The sequence below is a fragment of the Acipenser ruthenus genome, chromosome 52 (assembly GCF_902713425.1).
Source record: "Acipenser ruthenus chromosome 52, fAciRut3.2 maternal haplotype, whole genome shotgun sequence".
Classification (NCBI taxonomy): Eukaryota; Metazoa; Chordata; class Actinopteri; order Acipenseriformes; family Acipenseridae; genus Acipenser; species Acipenser ruthenus.
In genome coordinates, this window is record NC_081240.1 from 3,499,589 (window position 1) to 3,525,441 (window position 25,853).

General features: G+C 40.5%; 1 protein-coding gene across 4 annotated transcripts in view; it reads left to right on the top strand.

Moving 5' to 3' along the window:
• Positions 1 to 16,971, top strand: part of LOC117968496 (transmembrane protein 184B-like) — a 65,257-nt gene extending 48,286 nt beyond the window's left edge. For 2 of the 4 annotated variants that reach the window (XM_059016126.1, XM_059016128.1), the window contains 6 exons: positions 530 to 605; positions 3,552 to 3,643; positions 3,993 to 4,162; positions 5,307 to 5,501; positions 9,948 to 9,974; positions 10,992 to 16,971. In XM_059016126.1, the coding sequence (XP_058872109.1) occupies positions 530 to 605; positions 3,552 to 3,643; positions 3,993 to 4,162; positions 5,307 to 5,501; positions 9,948 to 9,974; positions 10,992 to 11,233 (802 nt within the window). In that variant the 3' untranslated portion in view covers positions 11,234 to 16,971. The remainder of the gene's footprint in view (positions 1 to 529; positions 606 to 3,551; positions 3,644 to 3,992; positions 4,163 to 5,306; positions 5,502 to 9,947; positions 9,975 to 10,991) is intronic. The other 2 variants (XM_059016127.1, XM_059016129.1) reach the window with 1 other exon arrangement.
• Positions 16,972 to 25,853: the final 8,882 nt, after the last annotated feature.

Below are 25,853 nucleotides of genomic sequence, written 5' to 3' on the forward strand. Positions count from 1 at the left end.
TGTCAATCCTACCCACCTAATACTCTTCATGACCTACATTGGGAGCCTATGTCTTATAAGGTGGGTCGTAAGATAAGATTGATATCCAACTTGCGTGCCTCAGCAACCCCCCACCCACTTACTCGGACTGTGTTCACTAGGGCTGTAATGATGCGATCCGATATCACAATACAGGGCATGGTCCTGATGGGCTGCTTGTATGATGCATTGTAAGATCAAAGGATCATTTAATGATGGACTATTTTGTTAAAGACAAACATTAAATGAGGTAGGGTAGTATGTATTCACAACAACTATAAAACACTTGTGTTGTCATTCAAGAAGCATGCTGATTTTTTTTAGTGGTTTATTTCAATTTACAGTATATATACAATGTTACATTAAGCAATAGTCAATGTCTAGTTTATCATTGATACTCGTTTGTTGTCCCATAAAAGACATGCAATTGATAATTACGAAAATAGGTGAAAAGCTTTTTCAGTGTAGGACTCTTTGCAGCAGCAATGTAACCCTGTCTGTCTGTCTGTAGGTCCAGCTGTATGTACGGAACCTGCTGCCTTTGGGGAAAGACCTACTCTATTGGCTTCCTGCGTTTCTGCAAACAGGTCAGTCGAGTTGCTCCTTCCTCTTATTAAACCAACCACACTGCTGTGTGGTGCACAGGGTGAGTCATACAGCGCAGGTTCATGTCTTCGCTGTGTGAAGTCACCCGTCTTTGCTGGGGACTCCGAAGGGAGCGTCGCTTTGGCTCTGGTGCTCCCGTGGTTTAGGGAGGCAAAACTGACACGGACTGTTTCACCCCATCGCGCTACAGTGGTGACCCTGCTGGCTAGTGTTGGGACAGTTATCTAAAATGTTGTAATATTGCGATGGTAATGTTCATTTTTATAAATCAGGTTGATCTGTTATCATGGTTACCATCCATATCGCCATTATCGAGGATCGTAGTCAGAATTCACAGGATAACATTCCACACAAACAAACTTAGTTCAGTAGTCTGTTGCCACAGAGTGAGTAGTTTGCTTCTGTGTAAATGGGGCTATTTTGTTACCCTACTTGTTTGTAAACAGTCTGACACGATGCAGCTGTGCCTGTGACGCACATTGCCATAGCAACAAAGCAACTTGGGACCCGTTTCATACAAGCAATTTGTGCCGAATCACAGTCGCAGGCACTTTGCAGATTAAAATTTGGGTTTCATAAAACTTTTTCACAGGGCTGTGACATTGCCGATTTTGACTGTAACTTGCGACAGCCAGACAGCAACCACAAGTAGCAATTCTCATCACAGATCCTGTTTCAGGACACACCGTGCCACGCATACAACTAGCTGGGCGTCGATATGGCGGAGAAATCGGAAGGGAATGAGTATTTAGGGACCGGTCCAATCCTCTTGATGCAGTGTACACAGACAGAATTCATATCAGGGTACCGATTGACAGGAAGGGAGGTAACTAATCTTAGGGTGCTCAAATGTATTTTTAGATTTAAACAGAAAAAAAAATCTAAATGGATTTTATTAATCAGTTTTAACCTAACTTAATCGTTAGTGGTCCATTTATTCAGCGCGTCTCATTTATTCAGCCCGTCACTGGATTGCCCAAATAATTGGCATAGGAAAAACTAGATTGGCCCAGCATCGATGTTGAAGCTTTGGACGAAACTAGAATCGCCTGGGCTAGTTCTGAAATTCAGTGAAAACTGTTGAAAAACGGGTTTCGCCCAGTTGTCTTTTTCAAGTTCTGGGCCAATCTAGATTTGCAGGCGAGTGCCGAAAAAAAGTGGTAACTTCGGGATTTGCCCAGAAGTCCTTGGCGAAACTAGATTGCCTCAGGTTTTGCCCTTAACGTCTGTGTGTGTGTGTGTGTGTGTGTGTGTGTGTGTGTGTATATGTGTGTCATATATATATATATATATATATATATATATATATATATATATATATATATATATATATATATATATATATATATATATATATATATATATATATATATATATATATATATATATATATATATAAATATATAAATATAAAGTATTCAAAATAAAGCATTGCCGCTGGAATTTTAAAGTTTCAAGACACCAAAATGGATTATCGTGATAAAAGCAGTTATCATGATAATTTTTTAGATGATCGTGATACAAAAATTCCATTGTTGTCCCAACACTGCTGCTGGCCAGGTGCCCAGTGAGCTCAGAGCGGACACCTGCAGGGGTGGCCTTTGTCCTCCAGAGGGCGGTAGCTCACTGACATCCACTCTCGAGTTACTGGGTCAAAAAGGAAGCTGGCTTGGTTGTGGGATCAGAGGACACCCACTGAACCTTCGGGTCTCCTGAGCCATGTGGGGAATTGCTGCAGTGAGGAGAAAAGTGATTGGGCATTCCAAACTGAGAGAGAATCAGGGGTAAAATAATAATTGACACACAAAATAAAAACATCTAAAAAGAAACTGGTTTCCTTGCTGTTCACAGGTATTTAGAGATTGTAGCGGACATAATAATCCCATACATTTCCCTGCTAGCAAAGTCCATTCATTATATTATTCTCAAATGTGCAGTTTTGAAAGAAAGTTTTAGCAGATGTGTTTTTTCATTTTAAAATATGACATCTGATAGCTGTGTTGAAATGACCCAGGAAGTAAAGCAGTAAAAGACTTCCTGAAGGCAAGACAAGCAAACTGAGAACTTTTTTACCTCGTGTAGCAAGTACCAGATGTTTTAAAATGAAAATACGTTTGTTGAACTTACGGAACTGCACATTTGAGAGACACACAGTGAATAGCAGGTAAGATTTCTGAAATGAATTTGCTACTTTTAACTACTTTTAATTTAAGTACAGTGAAAAGGTACGGTACAATAAAAAAGATAAGGAAAATCAAGGAAAAGATTAGACTAGCATTCAAGTACTCTCATGCTTTAAATATTTAAAGTAGTTGAATATGTGTGTGTTTTTTTTTGTTTTTTTTAAAACCCTTTTTTCCTCCCAATTTTGAAATGTCCAATTGTATTTTAGGCTCAGCTCACCACTACCACCCCTGCGCTGACTCGGGAGGGCGAAGACGATCACACGCTGTCCTCCGAAGCATGTGCCGTTAGCCGACCGCTTCTTTTTACTCTGCAGGGCTGCCATGCAGCCAACCCAGAGCTACAGCGTCGGAGGACAACGCAGCTCTGGGCAGTTTTTGCAGGCAACCCCGCAGGCGCCTGGCCAGTCTACAGCGGTCGCTGGTGTGCGGCTAGCCAAGGACACCCTGGCCGACCTAACCCTCCCTCCCCTCTGTGGGCAGCGCTCGGCCAATTGTGCACCGCCCCCTGGGAGCTTCGGTCGGCAGTGGAATAGCCTGGATTCAAACCGGTGAACTCCAGGCTATAGGGCGCATCCTACACTCCACGCGGAGCACCTTTACCGGATGCGCCACTCAGGAGCCCTGTAGTTGAATATGTTTTAATGGAAATTCCCACCCTAAGCGCACACATAGTGGTTGTAGGTTGATGGCAGTGAGGTTGCCGGTACGAAGGGACTGAGACTCCTGTCTGTTTCTTTCCAGGCGACTCTGCAGTTCTGCGTAGTCAAGCCCTTGATGGCCATGATTACTGTGATACTGCAAGCTTTTGGGAAATACAAGGATGGAGACTTCAAGTAAGTAACGTCAATCCTGCCTGACTTTTAAAGACAAATCCACACTCAGTGACTCTCACACAATGTTAGGGTTGTTGGTTTTCACAAAGCCCACTTCTTTTTTTTAAAGGTGCTGTTATTTAGATATGACACTATTTAGATCAATTGAACAGACCCCAGTGAAGTTGTGTGATTAGTCGACTGTCACTTTACTGTTTGCCTATTCGATGGTACCCCTAGTCTATCATGCACAAGACGACGTGATTGGATTTGGTGAAAGTGGCTTCATGATTAATAATACAGAAGACGGCTCAAGCTGGGTTATGCTCTAGCTTGTGACGCCCTGTCTCTCTGTCTCGCTCTCTCCCAGCGTGGCAAGCGGATACCTCTACGTGACGATCGTCTACAACATCTCGGTGAGCCTGGCTCTGTACGCGCTCTTCCTCTTCTACTTCGCCACTCGGGAGCTGCTCAGCCCCTACAGCCCTGTGCTCAAGTTCTTCATGGTCAAGTCTGTCATCTTCCTGTCCTTCTGGCAAGGTGAGCATCCCTGACACTCTCCGCAGTGCAGTGCCTGCTGACGGCAGATGTGGAAACTGCATCCTTCATGTTACACATTGCAATAAGTACTCTGAAGAAGTCACTACATCCAAACAGGGTCCAGTCCCAACTGGAGTAGATTAGGAAGTGTCTGCAGTACACTCACAAAAACATAAAGAAACATTTCAAACTACCACAAGACTGTACTGTGACTAAGTTGTGACAGAAGTTATGTGCTACTGAACATGTGCTACTGGCGCATAGAGGTGGAAGCGTTCACCAATGAATCAAAAATTGAAAACAAAGCTCTTTTAGGAACACTTTTTAAAAATATTACACAGCGTATTGAAACGCATAATGGGATTTATTTTATTGATCTATATTGTAGTGAATCTAATTATTGGCAGCGGTTAAATGTTTCTATTAAGTGCATTTTTGTCTTTTAAAATGAAGTAAAATGGTTTGGTCCTAATGTAATATGTAAACAGTTTCCGTTAGAGCTGCATGAACAGATTATTGGGACCAAACTCTCTACGGCTGCGGACAATGATGAGGGTCATTGGTGTCGATCGGGCTTATTTACCATTCAGTGTGTAATGAGTGAACAAGCAGCTGTTTCACACTTGTTTCACTTTGAATAGTAAATTAGCCCGATCAACATTAATGACCCTCTCCTGATTTCTGTGGAGAGCTCGATCCCAATCATATAATCAGTTAGTGCAGCACCAATGGCCGTGTGTGACCCACTGCGGTTCAGATTCATTCAATACACCCTGATTTTATAAAGATGTGTGGATAATTGCACAGTACATTTAGACAAACTGGGAGCTGGTGGTCTACAGGAACAGGGTAATAGTAGTATCTGAACTGTGTGTATGTGTGTGTCTGTATCTGTGTGTGTGTGTGTGTGTGTGTGTGTGTGTGTGTCTCTGTCTCTGTGTGTGTGTGTGTGTGTGTGTGCGTGCGTTCGTGCGTGTGTGTGTGTGTCTCTGTCTCTATGTGTCTGTCTCTGTGTGTGTGTCTCTGTCTCTGTGTGCGTGCGTGCGTTCGTGTGTGTGTGTGTGTGTGTGTCTCCTGTCTCTGTCTCTGTGTGTGTGTCTCTGTCTCTGTGTGCGTGCGTGCGTTCGTGCGTGTGTGTGTGCAGGCTTGCTGCTGGCTGTCCTGGAGAAGTGCGGGGCGATCCCGAAGATCAGTTCGGCGGAGGTGTCGGTGGGAGAGGGCACGGTGGCCGCCGGCTATCAGAACTTCATCATCTGCGTGGAGATGTTCTTCGCTGCCATCGCCCTGCGCTACGCGTTCACCTACAAGGTCTATGTGGACAAGCAGCTCGTCACACAGGGTAGGACAATATAGCCCTGCTGGGCAGCATGCGTTCATACCAGCTACAAATACAAAGGGCTTGTTTGTCATCACTTCATCCTGCCCATGAAATACTGTGGATAATTGTTTCTCATGACGTCTTGTTTATTCCAGAAATGGGGAGCATGTATTTATTGCTATTGTTGTTTATATTAGGTGCCTGCCCAGAGAATTCATATTCATATTATTAGTCAGTGCGGTTAGGTGAGACATTTTCTGATATTACCTCTATTGGGACCCAAATCAAATTTGTATTGGGATTCATAGCAAATTGAGTTAACTAAACCCACAGTTTCTTGTTGCATACAACACAACACAGAGATGAGACTTTTTTTTTTTTTTATCCTGGAAGGTAGGAAGGCAGTACTGTGAAGAGACTTTATTAATATAAAACCACTGTGATCTATGATGTAAGAAACTCCTCTCCTCAGTTTAAGTGATACACGAACAAAGGATTTCACTAGATGTTTAAACACAGATGTCCTGTTTGTAAAATTATGCTGCATTGATTTCTACTAATCAGAAAGTTCTTCGGCATAGAATAGTACTGGTAATATCTAAGATCCTGTCCACACTATGCATTTAACCATATTTTCCATAACCCCTTTTCCACCTGCACACCCGAGTCTCCAGCCTCGCAACATATCTGAATGTGGCTCGGGGCCGAAGCAGGCTGTGGGCGGGGTTACTGCATTTCATCATCACGCTCAAGCGTCATTACAAGAGAAAGTGGCAACGCCCAGGACCACAACCGCTAAATGTTTTCCTAACTCCTTACCTTTACACTGCGGGACACATAACAACACACATCGGACTGAAATACTAAATAAAATAACTCTCTATAATGCACGTAAGTGAAGCAAAAATGTAACTTTTCCATCAAGCATCATGTAATCAACGCTATATTTATTACAAAAAAAAGGTAACATTCCCACTCGTGGATCATTTTAATTTAGCAGTTTTTAAACTATAAATAGCCTGGCTAAACGGCGGTCAGGAGCTCAGTTTGAAGCAGGAGTGGGGAAGGCCGAATGGGGAGCGGGACTGAAGCATCTCGTCTCCCGGAGAAAGCCACAGCACCTCTCAAAGCAAAAAAGTAAATACATTAGGAAAGAGAACCATGTAATAGGCTTAATATTTGTTTAGTTATAAAACGAATGCTGAATAAGATGTCTGTGTTATAAAGTGCCAGCGCAGCGTTTCTTCAGTTCAGATACTGTATCAAAAGGGAGAGACAGAAACGGAAGTTAGACTGAGAAGTTGTTTACAGTTTTAACAACACCGGTACTGTACTTACTGTTGAAATATTGCATGAATCACTAGTATAGGGAATTGGGGGACATGCTGTAGGAGCGTTTTATCCGAGGTGCGTTATAAGCGAGAGCCTTATAGCGAGGGGATAGATGTATAGATATCAGGGCTGGGACTATTGATCGATGCATCGAAAAAATGAGAAACATTAAACCACATGTCGTTTCATGAATCAATTTTATAAGGACATAATTCAATTATGTATACCTGTAATACGGTCCCCCGTCTTTGCTTCCTTTGTTTTAGTATGTATTTCAGCAAACCCCCCCCCACACACACACACGCATTTTCAGTATTTTTCTGCAATAACAAAAAAAATCCATGATAAAACATATTTTATAAACTAATGCTTAGTTCTGTTTTTGCAGTCTGTGACGTTTTAATGGACTCAGCACGTTCATTACGCGTTCTTGTAGTGTAAAAGCAGCTCGAGCTACCCGAGCCGTACCAGGCTGGCTCAACTCGGCTCGGGTGTGCAGGTAGAAAAGGGGTATTGGTTGCTCTTAAACCGGCTTAAAAGTGCTCAATACGGTTAGCATGTACACTGCAGAGTGTTTAATACGGGACTCGAGCACTTCAGAGGCAGTCTCAAGTCCAGTTCTCAATGAGATCACAACAGGTGGTGCGCTTTGTAGAAGTGTCGATAGTTTAATACCCAACAATGTTTTTTGTGAATCCTCCAAAAATGTTTGCAGCGGGGATATTGTAAATACTCAGCAGGCACCTGAATGAGGAGAACGACTATCATTACAACTTCACTGCATACAATTTTTGAGGCTTATGTTGTAAAAGGTGGATCGTGGAGAGATGTGGTCAGATGCCGAATTCAAGGCACTATTGATATCTGGAGCAATAGAAGAAAAAAAACGAAATGCACAAAGCCATAATGTTCATGCTAAGAAACGCTATGTCTTCCGTGGGCATGGGTTCCATATTTGCGGGTTGAAACGCTATGTCTTCCGTGGGCATGGGTTCCATATTTGCAGGGTTGTCGTATTAAGTCCACTGTCCGTTGCGCTGTAACCAAACTATTTTAATAGTGTTTGCCCGACACTAAGCCTGACTAAACATGAAACGGTGCTTCAATGTGGGCGCTATGAGCTGGATTAACACTTTCAATATTTCGGGCCCCGCCTTTTCACAGCGCTGCTTGTTTTGTATCCATTGCATCATTTAAAATGGTGCTGAAATGTGATCTGTGTACTGATAGACTTAAAACAGTCGCATGGACTGAAGGGTAGGCTCAATGAACTTTGAACCCAGATGAGATTGTAGTTGAGAGCTGATTTTGTAAAATGGAATTCGGCAAGCGATCTCACAAAGCAGTTCTTTGGAGAATGGGAGTAATTGTGATTTACTCCAGTGGGGGCGAGGATCCTGATTTGGAGGATGAAGAGCTTTTGGATCTTATTTTTGCTGTAGACATGGAAGGTGATTTCATTATTTGATTTTGTATCCGTTCTTTTATTTATGTTCTTGCTCACACATCCCTTACTAATATGCCATGACATATTACATTAGTAATATATTTAGGACACGTTATTGTGTTTGCCAGTTTCCTTGCAAGTTGGTTTATTTACTGTTTTTATATATAGATTACCTGTCAGATTGATTACTTCTCGATAGTTATTTAGCTCGATGATTTACTTTAGAAAGCAATGTTCTAGTCAGTCTTTTTTTTCTGTTGTCATTCATTTGATGTCTGCGTGGGTTTGTGTTTTTATTGTAATTTACCCTCTGAAGGTACATTTCTAACCTAACTTTAGTAATCCTTGTATAACAGACGTCTCAGGTACACAGCTGCTGTTTATAGTCAAGTTCTAATGCTTGAGCAATATATTTTATTTGCAGCTTATTTTTACAACGTTGTCATTTTATTTTACTAAGAAGCAAATACCCTTACAAAGTTGATCACGAAGTTGCTGATAGATTCTCACAGTAATGTTGCAGTTATTCATCCTTCTCCCATGCTTATACTACACACTTCCTGTGCTTTATTTGTCGTTCATGAGTCTGGCGTTACCATACTTTGTGATTTGCCGTGCCCTAGTGCAGGTGACCAGGGAGGCAGGCTGATTTTTTTTTATATTTTATGTATTTAAGTATTTTATGTATTTATTTATTTGTTTACTATTCGATTTATTTATTTTGTTATTTACTTATTGACCTCAAGAGGTCAAAGCTCATTCCATTTATGGTCTTTATTGGAAGAAACTCTTTTTACTTCTCCTCACATTCTGACTTTTACATTAACACCACCCCTTGGTGGCTTTACATTGTGGTTGAGAGAGGTCAATAGTTACTTATTCATAGATAGATATACACTTCATGATGAAGTGTATGCATAAATAGTTATTGAAAAATTATTGCAATTTTACTTTGTAATTTCTGTGCCATTTTTATATTCCAGCATGCTCTGAATTATGTAAGTAATTACTGGAAAAAAGGGTCTTCATATGGAGACAGAATACTCCTGTATCTCCTGTGGGACATTCCTGTGTCTGCAGTGCCATCATTGGGACCTGAGACACTGAAATGGGAGAGTAGGAGGATACATTTGTTATGTGGAAACTTTTTTTTAAAACTTATTTTCTGCAAATTTTGTACCTTTTTACATTTTACGATTTTTTCTGAATTCTGTAACAGTTTGAAAATAACGTTCAGGTTTGAAGCATTCCAGCATGCAGTCTAAACCCGGTTTTGAAAGGGTTCATTGAGTTCGGTTACGCAGTGTGGACAGGGCCTGAGTTATTCATAAAAAGTGTTTAACCAGACTACACACAGCATTTGTGTGCTCATGTTTCATGTTTTTACGCACACACACACAATATTAATCTTTTGACAAATACTACAGATTGTTCAACCTCTAAATGTAAAAAGACACACTGGTTGTTCTGCCCTATGAAATTCCTTTCCAGGGTAAAAGGTGCGCTAGCGAGGCCAATGGGCTGGTCGGCCTCTTCTCACTCCAACATTTTCATCTGTACCTAACCCACACCTCTGAATCTCAAATGAATATTTCTCATGAATGTGTCTCGAGTCTCTAACCATGTTGTTCTGACTTGTTTGTTTGCTCTTCTCTCTCTCTCTCTTTCTCTCTGCGCTCTGTATAAAGGAATACTTCCTACTTATGGGCCCTATGGTAGGTCTTCAGTTTCTTTTGTGTTTTGGGATGAATTTTAACCTTAAACACCAAGACCATAGTCCTTAGTTAAGAGGTACAGAACTAATTGGTGTACCTCTCCAGTGTAACTAAATGTTTTACACGAAGCAATTTGCAAGTCTTCCCCTTTCTGCATTCATAGGTCTCAAAGGTGCGTTTTTTGTTGAAATACTTGTTATAGCACACATGTACAGTGCCGAGAAAAGGTTTGTGAACCCCAATGATAATTATGGAAATTCCATAGTTTTACAATGATAGCCTTCTTGAATCAAAACTTAAATATCCAATAGGGTTGCCACCAGTTACTGAATCTAAAGGTTCACATACTTTTTCACACATGGATATTGAATGTTGAATCATTTGTGGATAAATAAATGTTGAAAAAGTATCAGATTTTTGTGTCATTTGTTTAATCAGGTTATCTTTATATATTATTAGGACTTGGAATAAGATCGACTAACATTTTAGGTTTGAAATATGTGAAAATCCTAAGGGGTTTACAAGCTTTTTCTCGGCACTGTATTTTCATTTTAAACAGACGTCTGGTTCTACATTTAGTTCTCAGCTTGCTTGCCTTGCCTTTCAGGAACTTTGTTTCTGCTTTACCTCCTTGGGCATTTCACCCAGCAGTGTTTTCTGGGTAGAAGCATGTCAGTCTATGGAAGCAGCTGATTGGTTATTGACAAGAAAGAAGCCAGGGAAGGGGGGGGGGGGGGACCCAGGAAGTGTAAGACCAACTAAAAGCAAGGTTTGCAAACCTGGTGTTGTACCAGATGTTTTAGAAAATACTTGTTTGTAAAACATGTGTTTTGTTCCAAACTGTACATTGAGACCTGTGTAATGAATGGATGTGCAAGGCAGAGAACATGTATTGAACTGCTTTGGTAGCTACAATTACTTTAACCCTGGTACACAAAACAAAGGCCCTACTAATTATCTAAACCAGATTTGATTCCTCTGTAACTAAAACACTCTCTCAACAACCTCTTCTCTCAGGTCGATGCGCCCCGATGAAAAGCATCTCCAGCAGTCTGAAGGAGACCATGAACCCCGGAGACATTGTCCAGGATGCCATCCACAACTTCTCCCCTGCTTACCAGCAGTACACCCAGCAATCCACGCTGGAGCCAGGCCCGGGCTGGCAGCGCAACGGACACGCCGTCTCACGCACACACAGCGTGGCGAGCATGAGGGACAACGAGAAGACACTGCTGCTGAGCTCCGACGACGAGTTCTGAGAGAGCACAGCACAGACACACACACACACAAACACACACACATACACACACACACACACACCTAAATAAAACTGGCATGGGGGAAGGGTCGTTTGGAACCATTATCAAAAGTCACGCGCCGGACAACTAGCGCCATCTGCTGTTGGAGAGTAGGAACTAATGCATTCAATCCAGCATTTTATTGTTCACAAACCTTTTTGAAATAAACACACAACATAACCCCTTTTAAATACACTATCCCACAATTAGTTCAGAAAGCAGCCTAAAGAGGAGGTTTTACCCTACACAGTTTTAGGCTATATTCTACAGTTCCCTTTTATGTGTGAAGCAGTTATGTTTTTATGGCTTGTCTGTTTTTACAGCATTTCCGCATTTTGACGGAAACTTATACAAATTCTGCATTGCCACAATTGCAACCACACTCAATTCACATGTAAACGCAGACCTCCACACAAACTAGCTATGTTTTTAGGATTACAAGTTACAAGTGTCCTGAAACTGCCAATTGTCGAAACTATTATTCCAAAGGGCTTGCCAGTCTGCTGCTGTTGAGCGAAACCCCAATGGTTCATTCCAGCACTGCTTTTCCACATTGCTTGTAAACCTTTTGAAAAATGAGTGCAAACATTTTACAGAGTGCTAACCAGAACTTCCTGTTCTTGCAGCATCTTTGCAGTAACATTGTTGCTTATCAGGCAAAAACATTTATTTTTAAACCTTCCCATGGTGTGTTCTCATTACTGGATATGAGAGAGACTGTTCTCAATATTGTAAGGGCAGCACTTGATGTGTAATAGGTTGTACCCAGCAGGTTGTGGACTAAGAATTGGAATACCTGCCAGCTATGCGCACCTTGTGGCATCTCTGACTGCATTTTTTCTTTACTGTTGTTTTTGCCCTTTTCTGTTTTTTCATGAAACTGCAAATGATACATTTTAGATATAGGACAAACAGAAGACCATTGTGCAAAGAGCAGCCGATCAGCTGAAAGGAGCAAAAGTAAATCGCATGAAACGGGAAATCAGAGGGGTTTGGAATAAGTGAAACTGCATCGCCCTGTTGGCAAGTCCGTTCAGTCATGGTGAGCAAGACTGGGTAGGTGCTTGGTTGCTGGTGCTTCCATATTGAAGCCTAATGATAGGCTGCACATCCTGTTGAGTGCACAGCCTTTTATATATACAGAGCATCAAAATAAACATATTACTATTAAAACACATTTATTTTGTGGGGAAAAAATAAGGTATATAAATGATGGACATTGACGAAATGTTTTTGGTTTCTTTTTAATCACTTGATCATTCATCCTTGACCATGTCATGCTTGAGTGACTATGACTGAAGCATATGCACTTAATCACCTAATTAGTGAGACAGTTGATTAGACACTGGATATGGAGTGATTTCAGCTATTGAATTGCAAGCTCCAATAAAGCAATAAAGAAAATCACAGAAAAAAAAAACAATATGCCACGTCTGTCAAGAGAGCAATGTCTTCGTGCAATCAGCATGTTGGAGGCTAGATTAGAGCAGCGTACTGTGGCTCGTCGCCTTGGGTGCTCACAGCCAGCAATTTCAAACCTGGCGAGACAGTATAACCAGACACACTCGGTCAATGACAGGCCACGAACTGGGAGACCAAGAGTCACAACACCTGCCCAAGATCGACAGATCATTTTGCAGCATCTTCGTGATGTCATTTTTTAATCAGCACAATAAAAAGTCACTGCACCTGCTCTTAAACAGAGTTTGCAATTTTTCGATCCATCTAGTGAATTTTATCCAAATATAAGTGATGTTTCTTTTGATGCTCAGTATACATTAAAGAAGTATTGTGTTGATGGGACACAAGGCTACAGCAGCATGGTGACATGACAGTTAAGGCCTGGAACAAAAACTGGAAAATACTTTCTGGGGCCAGATTTAATATATTTGCTTTAATTTATTATTTTCTATTCAGTTAATTTGACTGGGAAACTAAAGGCCTGAATTAGATAACTTGTACCATGGACACAGATATTTAGCATAGTGCCAACAAACGTCTATAGACACTGATAGCAGTGCTAGAATTTAGATTTAATCCAGTCTAAGTGTTTGCTCAGTTTTAAGTTATTGCCAGATGGAATAAGGTCTAAAATATATTCTTCAGACCACATCACTTTTTTTTTTTTTTTTTTTTTAACAAGAGAAATGATTCGTTTTGATTTCGATTTGACTTTTTTTTTTTTTTTTTAAGGATATACCGTAGCAATTAAAAAAAAAAAAAAATACATTCTGGCATACATAAAGGGCACCCAAATTTGGGGTCCTTATATATGGCTACAGTTATTGCATTAATATGTCGATATGTTGTTCTATTGTACAGTTGTACTATTTAAATGTCAAACAAGAAACGTGTATCGTAACTTAAGAAAAGCATTTACTGCCCTGTGGCAAGTTCACACAAGTGTGCAGAAAGCTGGTTTTACCATCAGCTAGTGATCTCAGCTAGTGGTCTTTTGAAACTTGCCCATCGTCTTTTAATGATACTAAGCAGCATCTTGTCAATCTTATCAATTGGCCTTTCACCGGAGGTTCAAGTCCGAGTTTGGGGGCCTCAACTTGGCTCCCCATTTGTGACATCTGAGGCTTTTTGAAGTTTAATTAAACACGCCTTTCGGACCATGTTGTCAAAGCTTTCCTCCATTCTTTAATTGACTCCTGTTTTTTAAAAGGAGAAAAGTGTTAAAAAAAATGAGAAAAAAAAACACCTTGATGCTGCTTAAGAGAACTCTGATTGTATTATTTGTTTGTTTATAGTTTTGTAAAATTAACAGGCATTTTACCTTTTTAAAAAATAAGAGTTCACTAAAGACTGGAGTAAACCCTTTGAAAACATGACTCCTCAATTCCTGGTCCTAGATTAAATACTCCTGAATCGCAACCAATGGAGATCACCTATACTCTTTACTGGTGACCAATCCCCGTACTAGCTGTGGATTATAATGATATGCCCAACCTTTCCAACCTCTCCCTCCAACTTCAGGGCAAGTCAGTCTTCTCTGCAATCAAAGACTTGTAGCTTAGAAGGACTCCCAGTGGACATCCTTGAATTCAGCATTATAAATCTCACCTAAATTCACATAAAATAGTGATGTTTTTAAATGACCAAGTAGTTTCCCATGTATAAAATTGGTTGAACCACTGGGCAATTGACAGTCGAAGCTCAGCTAAATGTAGGATAATTCTATCATACTCCCAGAAATGGGAGCCTGCATATCCCCACACCCTTCCATTCCAGTGTGGGTGGTCAGCTTATAAAACTCTACCATCATCCTGAGATTTACAGTTTATATTTTAATATATTATTTTTAGCTGTTTTTTCTACTCCCCAGGTTACAACGGGGGTGAAGAATCAGCTTTCAGTCTTTTTTGTTGTTCCTTTTTTTATACATCTCAAGTGAAGTGTGTTTTTTTTTTTTGTCTTTTTATTTGATGTTTGTCATTTTAATAATACGTCGGACACCTCTCTTGCCAACTGTCCCTTACTGTTAATGATATCATTCTTCACTCATTTGGGTCCATTGTTGTGAGATTTCACTTTAACGAAACATATCAATTCCTGGTCATAGATTAAATGATACCAAATCAATAGATATTGCCTTAAAGTCTACACTGGTGACCAATCTCCCGACTAGCTATGGATTACAAGAACGTGTCCAAAATGTTTATCCTGTCCCTCCAAAGTAAGGGCAGTCAGTCTTCTCCATATGAAAGGATTGAAGCCTAGCGATCCAATACAAAGATATAAAGCAACAAGCCTACCAGTATGTTCAGATATCACTGTGTTGTTAACACGCTAATGGATTATCAATGCAGTGCCCCATGCAATATCATATTCAATCTGGATCATTCTTTTGATATGTTATATAACCAAGGAAAAAAAATCAAATTACACATGAAATGTAATAATTTGCATTTTTGTTCTCCAGCACTTCTGATTTGTATTATAATTTTTATTTCTCCAGTTGTTTACTGTTAAGGAACAGCATTATCACATAAATTGAACACATTTTGGGGTGAAAATCTGACTTTCTTACCACTTCCCCGCTATGAAAATGGTGTGCATGGTATAAATATTTGTGAAAAACTGTTCTGAATTTGTGCAATGTGTATCGAAATGTAACTGCAACAGGCAGACACTAAACCCCCTTACCCCTGCGGGCTGCTATGACACACTTTGAAATGTCTGGACACTGCAAAGTTTGTTTTAAACCACATTTAAGAGCGAGCTGGGATTTAAAGGGGTAGCATTTATCATTGTTTTAAATTGACTGAACAATTTGGTTTTGTAACATCCCCAATCAGCTACATTTTCAGCTGCAATCTTGAGATAAGGCTTTTAAGCCATGTTCTTACCTCTCATTGGCTGAATCTCAACAGGCAGTGTTGTGCCAATGCTTTTCAAATGTCATTTGTATTTAGTTTGCCCACGATGACATGTTGTGCACTTTTGTGTGGACATTTGGGAACGTCTTCACATTTCCCATTCTGCTAAATTAGCATTAAAAATGAAATAAATGCATAGTAAACTTATTCAGAACTAGATACAAGGTGCATGGAGGAGCTCTGAAATGAACTGCCTGAGTAATTTAATTGAACATCAAAGTGTTGTGTTTTTTTTTGGTTTTTTTTTTAGAATAATTTTTGTGAATCTAAACCAGTACAGTATATTATGGTGGGCTAGAGAATCAGGCAGGGTGTCAGCCCCAGTTAACACCCTGGCATACTGCAAAAATAACATCAAGCAATTCCGTTGTGGTAGGGATTGGTAGAAATACAAGATGTATTGACCTTTTAGAGGCGCAAAACAGCCCTGGGTAGTAACTTGCTGTGAAATGCAAACCTCAGCTTTCAATGATAGATCTAGGGTTTCTCTAAAACATTTCCATTGTATTCTTCTAAGATTCTCCATAAGTTAGTGTTCCTGTTTATCGTTGTAGTTTGCTCTTGCTGATATACCTCTAGTGGGGATTCAGAGCAAAGTGTGTCAGATTACTAAACGCACAGGCTCGTTTTCATTATAGCTCTGCGTGAACAACACATAAACACGACAGTGCAATATTAACACTTTGTATTATCTGGGAAGATAGTGCTGTGAACAGACTTTATTTGAAGCTTTGGCAATTCTGAAGCAGGAAAAAGAAATCCCAAGCTGTCATTAAAAGACTGAAGGTTGGGGGAAGAAACAAAGAGTTTGTGATCTTAAACCCTAATGACAATGTTTTTCCAATTACAGAGGCTGTTACTGCAGAAAATGTAGTATAACTGGCTGTCCACTAAGTGCAGATTGAGTTTAAAACGAAACTCGGATGATCAGATTGATTGCACAAAGGAAGTCACCAGAAATAATAAATGTGTTATTGAATTATTACCACTGACCTTTCCTTCCCTAAGCTGCTTCAAACAGTTCAATTCAGAGTGGCTTGTTGCTGTCAGCCCCGCACTCCCTGTAACACTAGTGTCATTTTTATTGCAGAAAAGTGGCTTACAGTACTGTATACAAATATTGGAATATTGAATAGGAATAATATTGTATGATATCTCAGAGATACAGACACCTAGTTTTGTACCGTCAGTGTTTTTCTTATTTCTTCTTGTTTTTCTTGATCTGGTATATTGACATAAAGCTGCAGAGATTCCGCTTCTATTTTTGCCTTTGTGATGTTAACAAAAAAATAAATAAAAATTATATAGATTGTCCTTTACGTTGTGGTTTTGTATTATTTCATTGATTTATTAGCTTCTGCAGCTGGAATGGAGTGTTTTCAGTGTTATGGAAACTCCTCACGCTGCATCTAACAGCACTTTGACCTGTGACCCAAGAAGATATTTTGGGTCATGTGGCTTTTCTTGGTTTCTGATGGAAAAGACTTAATGCTTCCAAATATACCGCTTCACGTTCGATCGTGGAAATTGTACAGAAAGAACAGCCTTTCCGAGTAAGATTCCTTATTCAGTGGAAATTAACCATTTCACTGAAATAGCAACAATGCAGGTCTTTCACATCCATTTTACAAACCACTCGATCTGATGTCAAGCCTGCCAAAGATAAGGAACAATGTAGCTCATATAGACCACCTGACGTAGATTTTAAGATCCTATCTAAGCTACTTTGTTGAGGCTTGAATCTCTTGCAGCCACAGTTACATATGAAGACCAAACGGCTTCTTACAGCACAGACTGGGAGCTGATAATCTTCATAGATTATTTTACATTACACATCAATCACAACCCTCAAAAGACCCAAGGCTTGTTATTTCAATGGATGCAGAAAAAGCATTCGACCGAAAGAGTGGGAATTTTTATTCCAGGTCCTGAACATATGAATTTTGGCCAAACTTTTATTCATTATATTAAAACGCTGTACATAAATGCCACAAAGCCCAAATTTTGACGGACAGTGTTATTTCAAAACCTTTTTTTTAGGCCGGGGCACAAGGCAGGGATTGTTACAACTGATAACATAATAAAATACCGATAACGTAATAACTCTACAATAACGTAATAATTTGCGGTTTATAACGTAATAATACTGATAATGTAATAAATTTCCCGATAACGTAATAAAATTTCCCTACTGATAATATAACTTTTTTGCCAATAACGTAATAACTTATTACATTATTGGGATTTATTATGTTATCCACATGATTTAAATTTTTTGTTTGGATAATGTAATAATTATACTGATAATGTAAAAACACTCAAAACTGAGCACCAACTGCCACCCATTTACAATTTTTTGACATGGGAAAAGAGATGAATACAGTATGAAAGAGGTGTTTGGTCATTATTTCAAATATAATTTTGCGTTACCTGAAGTAATGCTTTGGCAATTATTATTCTTTGCCTTTAATGAAAACTCAGCCCACAACTGCCACCCACTGACATATTAGTTATTTATTATTTATTATTTCTTAGCAGACCTAGTTGGTAATATTAACACACTGTGGGTCAGTGTAGTGCATTTAATGTAATTGTAGCAGAGCTTTAAGATAGCAGTAAAAGCTTGCTCCCATAGACGTCATAAGAACACTACGATTTCCTGCCTCAATGCCCTTGGGGTAGCAGTTAGAGTGCTCGGTTGGTGCACATGGAGTTGTATGTTGAGGCCCCCGCGGGGGCAGACCGGTTACATAATCATGGGCTCAATCTTTGATTATAACTGTCAGTCTGATGCAAAGAAATGCTATTTCGTTTCTCCTTTGCATCTACTTAAACTATATTTGCGTTTTTATTTAATATATTTACGAATCATTAATGTATTTATAGATTTTTTTTTTCATTTCCACATGTCAACATTTCCAAATTTAATATAAATGATGAATGAGGTTTTGGTGAGATTCGGGTGCACTAAACATTGAGTCACAAAAAGGCATGCTGTTTTGCCTGGGGTCATTGTACAGAGGAATTTGAAACTGTCCAAATACAAGGTCCAGAACAAGGTCCAGTTTAGACCTCCGGGGAGCCCAGATTTGACCCAAAAGTAGTTTTCGGTCAATGACATCACTAGTGTGACCAGACATGAAGAGCAGAGGCGACAGAAATCAAACTAAAACAGACGATTGTACCTGATTCTATACACTCATGAAGATCGCCTGGAATCATTTATTTCCTCTGATTTAGTAATACAGCTAGATCCTCTGCCGTCACGAGAGCCAGAGGGGGTGGAGCTGCCGTCCCAAGAGCAGGAGGGGGTGGAGCTGCCGTCCCAAGAGCAGGAGGGGGTGGAGCTGCCGTCCCGAGAGCCAGAGGGGGTGGAGCTGCCGTCCTGAGAGCCAGAGGAGGTGGAGCTGTGGCTGTCTCAGGAGCCACTGGCTGAAAACAAGGGGGAGAAGGTGAAGATGATACCACCACCACCACAGCCCCGACCACCACCCCTGAAAACCAGGCCGGTGCTGCCAGGTACGGTCCCTTGCCCCTTGCTCCTGGACACCCTGCCGGTCTGCCCAGACCTCCCGGCGCTAGACCTGGAACCCAGGAGCCTGCACCATCAGCCACAGCGCTACACCTGGTTCCCTACTCCGCTCTCCCCAAACACCCAGACGTCGCTGGTGCTCCCCCTGTTCGCTGCTTCGCTCCCCCTGGGTGATCGACATCGCTACGCCGGTCCCCAGGTGAAGACCTCTGCCCGCTGCTGCAGTCTCCGGTTTCCCAGCCGTCGCTGCAGTCGGCCCTGTCATCCCAGTGGGGTCCCATGTCGCCGGGTCGCGGTCCCTCCCTGGCAGCGCCGAAGGGACCGACCCACCCTCAAGCCCGCCCGTGGAAGAGGTCAAAGATTCAAAAAATCGGACTTGAGGGTGGGTGGTCTTTTAAGGGTGGGTGGAGGGGGGTGGCCTTGGAATGGCCGGTCAGTGTTGCACACTTGGGGGGGAGGATGTGTAACACAGCAGGGAGGGGGTTAAAATCCTCCTTGCATAAAACATGTATGCCTGCACATTTTGTTAATTGTTTTGTTAATTGTTATTGTTTTATTAGTTAATTGACCTGCACCTGGCTGTTATTGTAAATGAGCGCCAGGTGCAGGATATAACAGAAAAGCAGCCAGTCTGTTCGGGGCTGCTGTGTGAAGAGCCCCCTTGCGAGTGCGTGCAGGCGTACAAAGAAAAAGGTAGTGTAAACCTGTTTAGTTTTGTTTTGAATGGTGCTTGTGTTACAGGTAAACAGCTTAGCTGTCCTGTGTATAGGTAGGTTCCAGTGTGGTGTAGTTAGTGCTCAAAAAAGAGCTAGGTGTTTTGTTTTTGTATTTGTTTATTAAAAATTAGCACGTAGGCGCTTGAAAAACCGCAATTTCCTGTGTCCTGGGTCTGTTTTAAAGGGGCAACAAACCCGAGTGGGTACGGTGCTGTTACAGTATATATAACTTTTTTTTTGGGGGGGGAGGGGGGGGGTTGTGTAAGTACAAGCAATGCTTGCATTCAATATATGCATCCTTTTGGATTCTACAAAAAATTTTCCCGCAGTCTTTTGAGTTGTGTTTTTAATATATTTCTTCTTTTGATAGAAACAATAAACGTGTTGTGTTAACTACGCAATATTTGATTTTAGTGCTTATTGCTTTAGTCACTCTGTCAAGAATTCAGTGCATTCATTTGAAAATGTATATTGGACAAGGAAAAATTACTTTGCTATTTAGGCCTAAATAACATTACACCTAGTATCAATCAACAATGTTATGTCATCATGTACATTATGTACAATTATGTACAATTGTTTTTCCTGCCAAGAAAGTAAATTAGTTATGTAGGACTCCTTTCTGAGCATTGAACCCTTAGAGCAAAACGACCATATTATCTGTTACAATTAATCACTAAATTTTAACCTTTTTTTATTGCATCTTGTATCACCTTATGATACCAATGTATAGGCAAATCAAGGTGATACAGACAAGCACACAGTCATGGGAGGCACAAGGTGTCTGTTTTGTTTGCAGAAGCTAAACTAAACTTAAAAAAATGGTCTTCAAGCCAGTAATCTGTGACAACTGCATGATGTGGGAAATCCGAGAAAACCCAACAGAGCTCAACCAAGTTTGTGTAAAGTGCCGCACCATCCAGGACTTGCTTCAGCGATTAAGCCTGCTAGAAAAGGAGCTGGAGGAAATGAGACAGCAACAGGAGCTTGAGGAGCTGACACACCCACAATTCATGGAAGTCTGCACCCCTAGCAGACTGAAAGCCACCACGGAGATGGAAGAGAGTCGAAACAGCTGGGTTCAGATAGGCAGAAGCAGGGAAAAAAAGAAACTTCGTCAAACACAACCACCAGAAATCCAGACATCCAACAAATTTGAGCCACTTCAACATTTAGAGGACCAAAACCAACATCAAGAGAATGAAAGAAACAACACCCAGGACCCTATAAACAGTGCTGACCAGCCAGCAAAAAGAAGGGAGGTCATGATTGTTGGGGACTCCATATTGAGAAACACAGCAAGTTCAGTTCGCAGTTTGGACCCCCTTACTACAACAGTGTGCTGCCTTCCAGGAGCCTCTGTCAAGCACATCACTGAGAATGTGGACAGGCTCCTAGAACGAACAAGAGATGACCCGGTAGTAGTTGTCCACATCGGTACAAACAACATTGGAAGAGACGGGCCAAGATCCCTGCAAAACAAATTCAGAGAGCTAGGAAGGAAATTAAAAGACAAGATCAAAACTGTGGTATTTTCTGGGATACTGCCGGCGCCTTGCAAAGGACCATATGGACAGCTGGAAATACAAAATCAAAATGCATGGCTGAAATCGTGGTGCACACAGGAAGGCTTCACCTTTCTTGAACATTGGAGCACATTCTACAACAAGGACTATCTATACAGGTGGGACGGACTGCACTGCAAACAGAAAGGGAACCAATCTACTCGGAGAAAGGATCCTTCAGGAGGTCCAGAAGCATTTAAACTAGAAAGGAAGGGGAAGAAAACAAAAAAAACAGAAGGGAGACCACATCAAAACAAGGGCAACAACTCAGGTAAGACCACTATTAAATGTATTTATCTTAATGCTAGAAATCACAGAAACAAAATGTTAGAACTTGAAGCTACTGCACTAACAAGTAACTACGATGTGATAGGTGTTACAGAAACCTGGTTGTCTGAGAGTGATGGAGACGAATAATAATATTAGTGGGTACACACTATATAGGAAAGACAGGCAGGACAGAAGAGGCGGAGGGGTAGCGCTATACATAAGAAATAGTCTTGAAGCCCAGGTGTTAAATCAGGACATAGAAAACAATGCAGAATCAATATGGGTCAGAATAATGGACACAAATTCAAAGGGCATAATAATAGGAGCATGCTATAGACCACCAAATTCAGACGCTGAGCAAAATAATCTGTTGTACAATGACATTCGAAATGCGTGTAGAAAAGGAGAAGCCATACTAATGGGGGATTTCAACTTCCCCTGTATAAAATGGGGGGCACGACGGACGAAATTGAAATGGTGGAAATGACAAATGACTGCTTCCTAATGCAATTTGTCAAGGCACCGACTAGAGGGGAGGCATGCCTTGACTTAGTCTTTTCAAATAATGAAGACAGAATAACTAAAACAGAGGTCAGAGAGCCATTGGCAAACTCAGACCACAACATGGTCTCATTTGAAGTATTTTTTAAAACCCCAAAAGTAATGACTAAAGCTAAGGTTTACAATTTTAGAAAAGCAAACTATGAAGGTATGAAACAGAGACTAACAGAAGTAGCTTGGCGTAAAATAGAGAAAACATCTATAGAAAAAGGATGGCTGTTTCTTAAAAATGTAGTACTAGAGGCTCAAAACAATTCCATCCCAAAAGTAGACAAATATAAATCTAAAAAAAAAACTGGCCAAAATGGTTTAATAGATCAATTTTAAAAAAATTCAGCGAAAAAAGGCACTTTACAGAGCATTTAAAAGGGACCAAAAACAAAGTACACAGAAAGAGTACTTGGAACTGCAAACACAAGTCAAAAAGGAAGTTAGAAAGGCCAAGAGAGAGATAGAAATCAATATTAATTCTCAAACTGAACGCAGTAGGGATTCAAGGAAATGCATGCACATGGATTAGGGATTGGTTAACATGTAGAAAACAGAAAGTACTGATTAGAGGAGAAACCTCAAAATGGAGCGAGGTAACCAGTGGTGTACCACAGGGATCAGTATTAGGTCCTCTGCTATTCCTAATCTACATTAATGATTTAGATTCTGGTATAGTAAGCCAACTCGTTAAATTTGCAGACGACACAAAAATAGGAGGAGTGGCAGACACTGTTGCAGCAGCAAAGGTCATTCAAAATGATCTAGACAGCATTCAGAACTGGGCAGACACATGGCAAATGAAATTTAATAGAGAAAGGTTAAAAGTATTGCATGCAGACAATAAAAATATCCTGGGCTTAAAAGGCATGTCGTATGCAGACAGGCTAAAAGAATTGAATCTATTCAATCTTGAACAAAGAATACTGCGCGGCGATCTGATTCAAACATTCAAAATCCTAAATGGTATACACAGTGTCGACCCAGGGGACTTCTTTGACCTGAAAAAAGAAACAAGGACCAGGGGTCACAAATGGAGATTAGATAAAGAGGCATTCAGAACAGAAAATAGGAGGCACTTTTTCACACAGAGAATTGTGAGGGTCTGGAACCAACTCCCCAGTAATGTTGTTGAAGCTGACACCCTGGGATCCTTCAAGAAGCTGCTTGATGAGATTCTGGGATCAATAAGCTACTAACAACCAAACAAGCAAGATGGGCTGAATGGCCTCCTGTCGTTTGTAAACTTTCTTATGTTCTTATGTTCTTATGACCCGAATCGACTCGAGGGCTCTTCCTATCAACAGGCTCAGTCTAGACACAGAGGTCCTACCTTAACGTCTTGAGAAGGAAAAAGAGGGAGATCTTCCAGTGAGTGACGGTTCTATACCCTCAGTAGGCGGTACCGAGTGCGTCATCACAGGAAGGGGCCTTCGGCAGCTCTGATATAGAGAGCTCAGTATTCCCTACCTTAAGGGCAGGGAATATCCCATACAAAATGTTGGTGGTCGTCTTCGACTTGAAAGGGAACAAGCTGCAGACAACGGAGAATCGGGAACGTTCCGCCTTCTATAACACAATCACTTCAATGCGTTCTGTAGACGCACTGGGAAACAAAGTTACAGTTTTAAAAGCTAGTATGAAAGCAGTGCACTACTGTTTGGAGAGGCATTTGGTAGCAACGGTTACTTAATATAGGGTTAGTAGATTGTGACATTTATTTATGTTCGCTACCTGTCTTTAAAACTGTAATTAGCATTGTTAAACCATGGTCTGGATTATATCGAGCTCAGATATGTTGTAGCTCTGCATTCCTTAATGAAAGCTGGTGGCTTTCCTCTCACTATAAGGAAGATGTAGTCACTACACACGGCTGATTTCGTAGATACAGATATTCTGTTTGGATACATACACGTATTGGCTTTTTGTGGGTTGCTTGCATGCACAGAAAGCATAGCACATGATCGTATTCCTTCACATACCAAGACCACCTTTCTAACCAAGCTCATTCACAGCATCGAGTGAACTTTTCATTTCCAAAGCAGCGAGTAGGGCATCTGTAGTCCTTTGGTTAAAATGCCTCATTCACGTTTTTTGTAATTGCTCTTACTTGAAATCATTCTTTCCATTTATCGCAGTTAATATGTGCTCTTAATGGAATTTACTCTTATCAGCAAATATTTTTATCTACTGAATAGTTGTAGTTGTAGTTATAGTAGTAGTAGTAACAGTAACAGCAGCCTACCAGTCGAGGTAGTAGGATCTAGAACCCTGGGAACATATTTAAAAAAAAAAGATTCAGTGCTTTTAAATTGGATTGCCCCAGTAGGGGAGAATGCTGTAATAAGGAGGGGCGAGGCTTGATGGATTGAATGGCCTTTCTCGTTCCCAACGTGTCTACTGTTCTTCTGGCCACTTCATTGTCGGGCCCTTCCAGAATCAGACTGGGTCTCCAGGAGCTGTATCTTCCTGTTAGGAATATGGGAAATAGTTCAATTGCATTGCTGATACTGGAAACCCTTTTCTACAAACACAAATAGGGGGCTGTGTGGTCCAGTGGTTAAAGAAAAGGGCTTGTAACCAGGAGGTCCCCGGTTTAAATCCCACCTCAGCCACTGACTCATTATGTGACCCTGGAGCAAGTCACTTAACCTCCCTGAGCTCCGTCTTTCGGGTGAGACGTGATTGTAAGTGACTCTGCAGCTGATGCATAGTTCACACACCCTAGTCTCTTTAAGTCGCCTTGGATAAAGACGTCTGCTAAATAAACAAATAATAATAACAATAGAACAAGAACACTTTATTATACATTTATAGTATATAAACTGAATCACTGTCAGAAAATTCTGATTCACTAGAATCAGACACTAGTATTTCTGCCAACAATGATTCATCTAATTCTTGCCCTCTTGAAATGAACTTCTGCGTGGAAACGTTTATATATTATTGTATGCATAACAGTTTCTGTAAGTAAACAGTAAACATATACACAGAATATTCTATTATTAAAAGCAGTATTTTACAAACAGCAAAAACAGAATAAATAGTGCCAACTACAAAACATTAACTATAAGCAAACATAGTAAAATTGCAATGTCATAATAAGCATTTATTCTCAGGATCTTTATAAGCCATGAAGTACACAGCATGATTATTTTCTCAAAATAAATATTTATAAATAAAATAGTTCTTTATTCCATTAATGAAAAAACATAACCGATATAAATTATGTTAATGAACCATTATCTGCTTATATCCACTCATTTCTTTATATTTATAAATGTTGTAAAATCATATACTGTATATTAAAACACATGAGAAAGAATAAATGTTGTAATTTAATAAGTCAAATACATCGAATGTTCAGTGTTTCTCCGTTTCTTTCTGATCTCTAAACAAGTTCCTCTGATGTTTTCATTCGGCGTGTTTTGGAAAACTTTCTCCGCCCTTTAAAGTGTTCATGCGTCACTCGGCAGAGGAGAGGAAGTACAGAGTGAGGGGGAGGTGTGGGGGAGGATAGGAAATACAGAGTGAAGTGTGGAGGAGGAGAGGAAGTACAGTGAG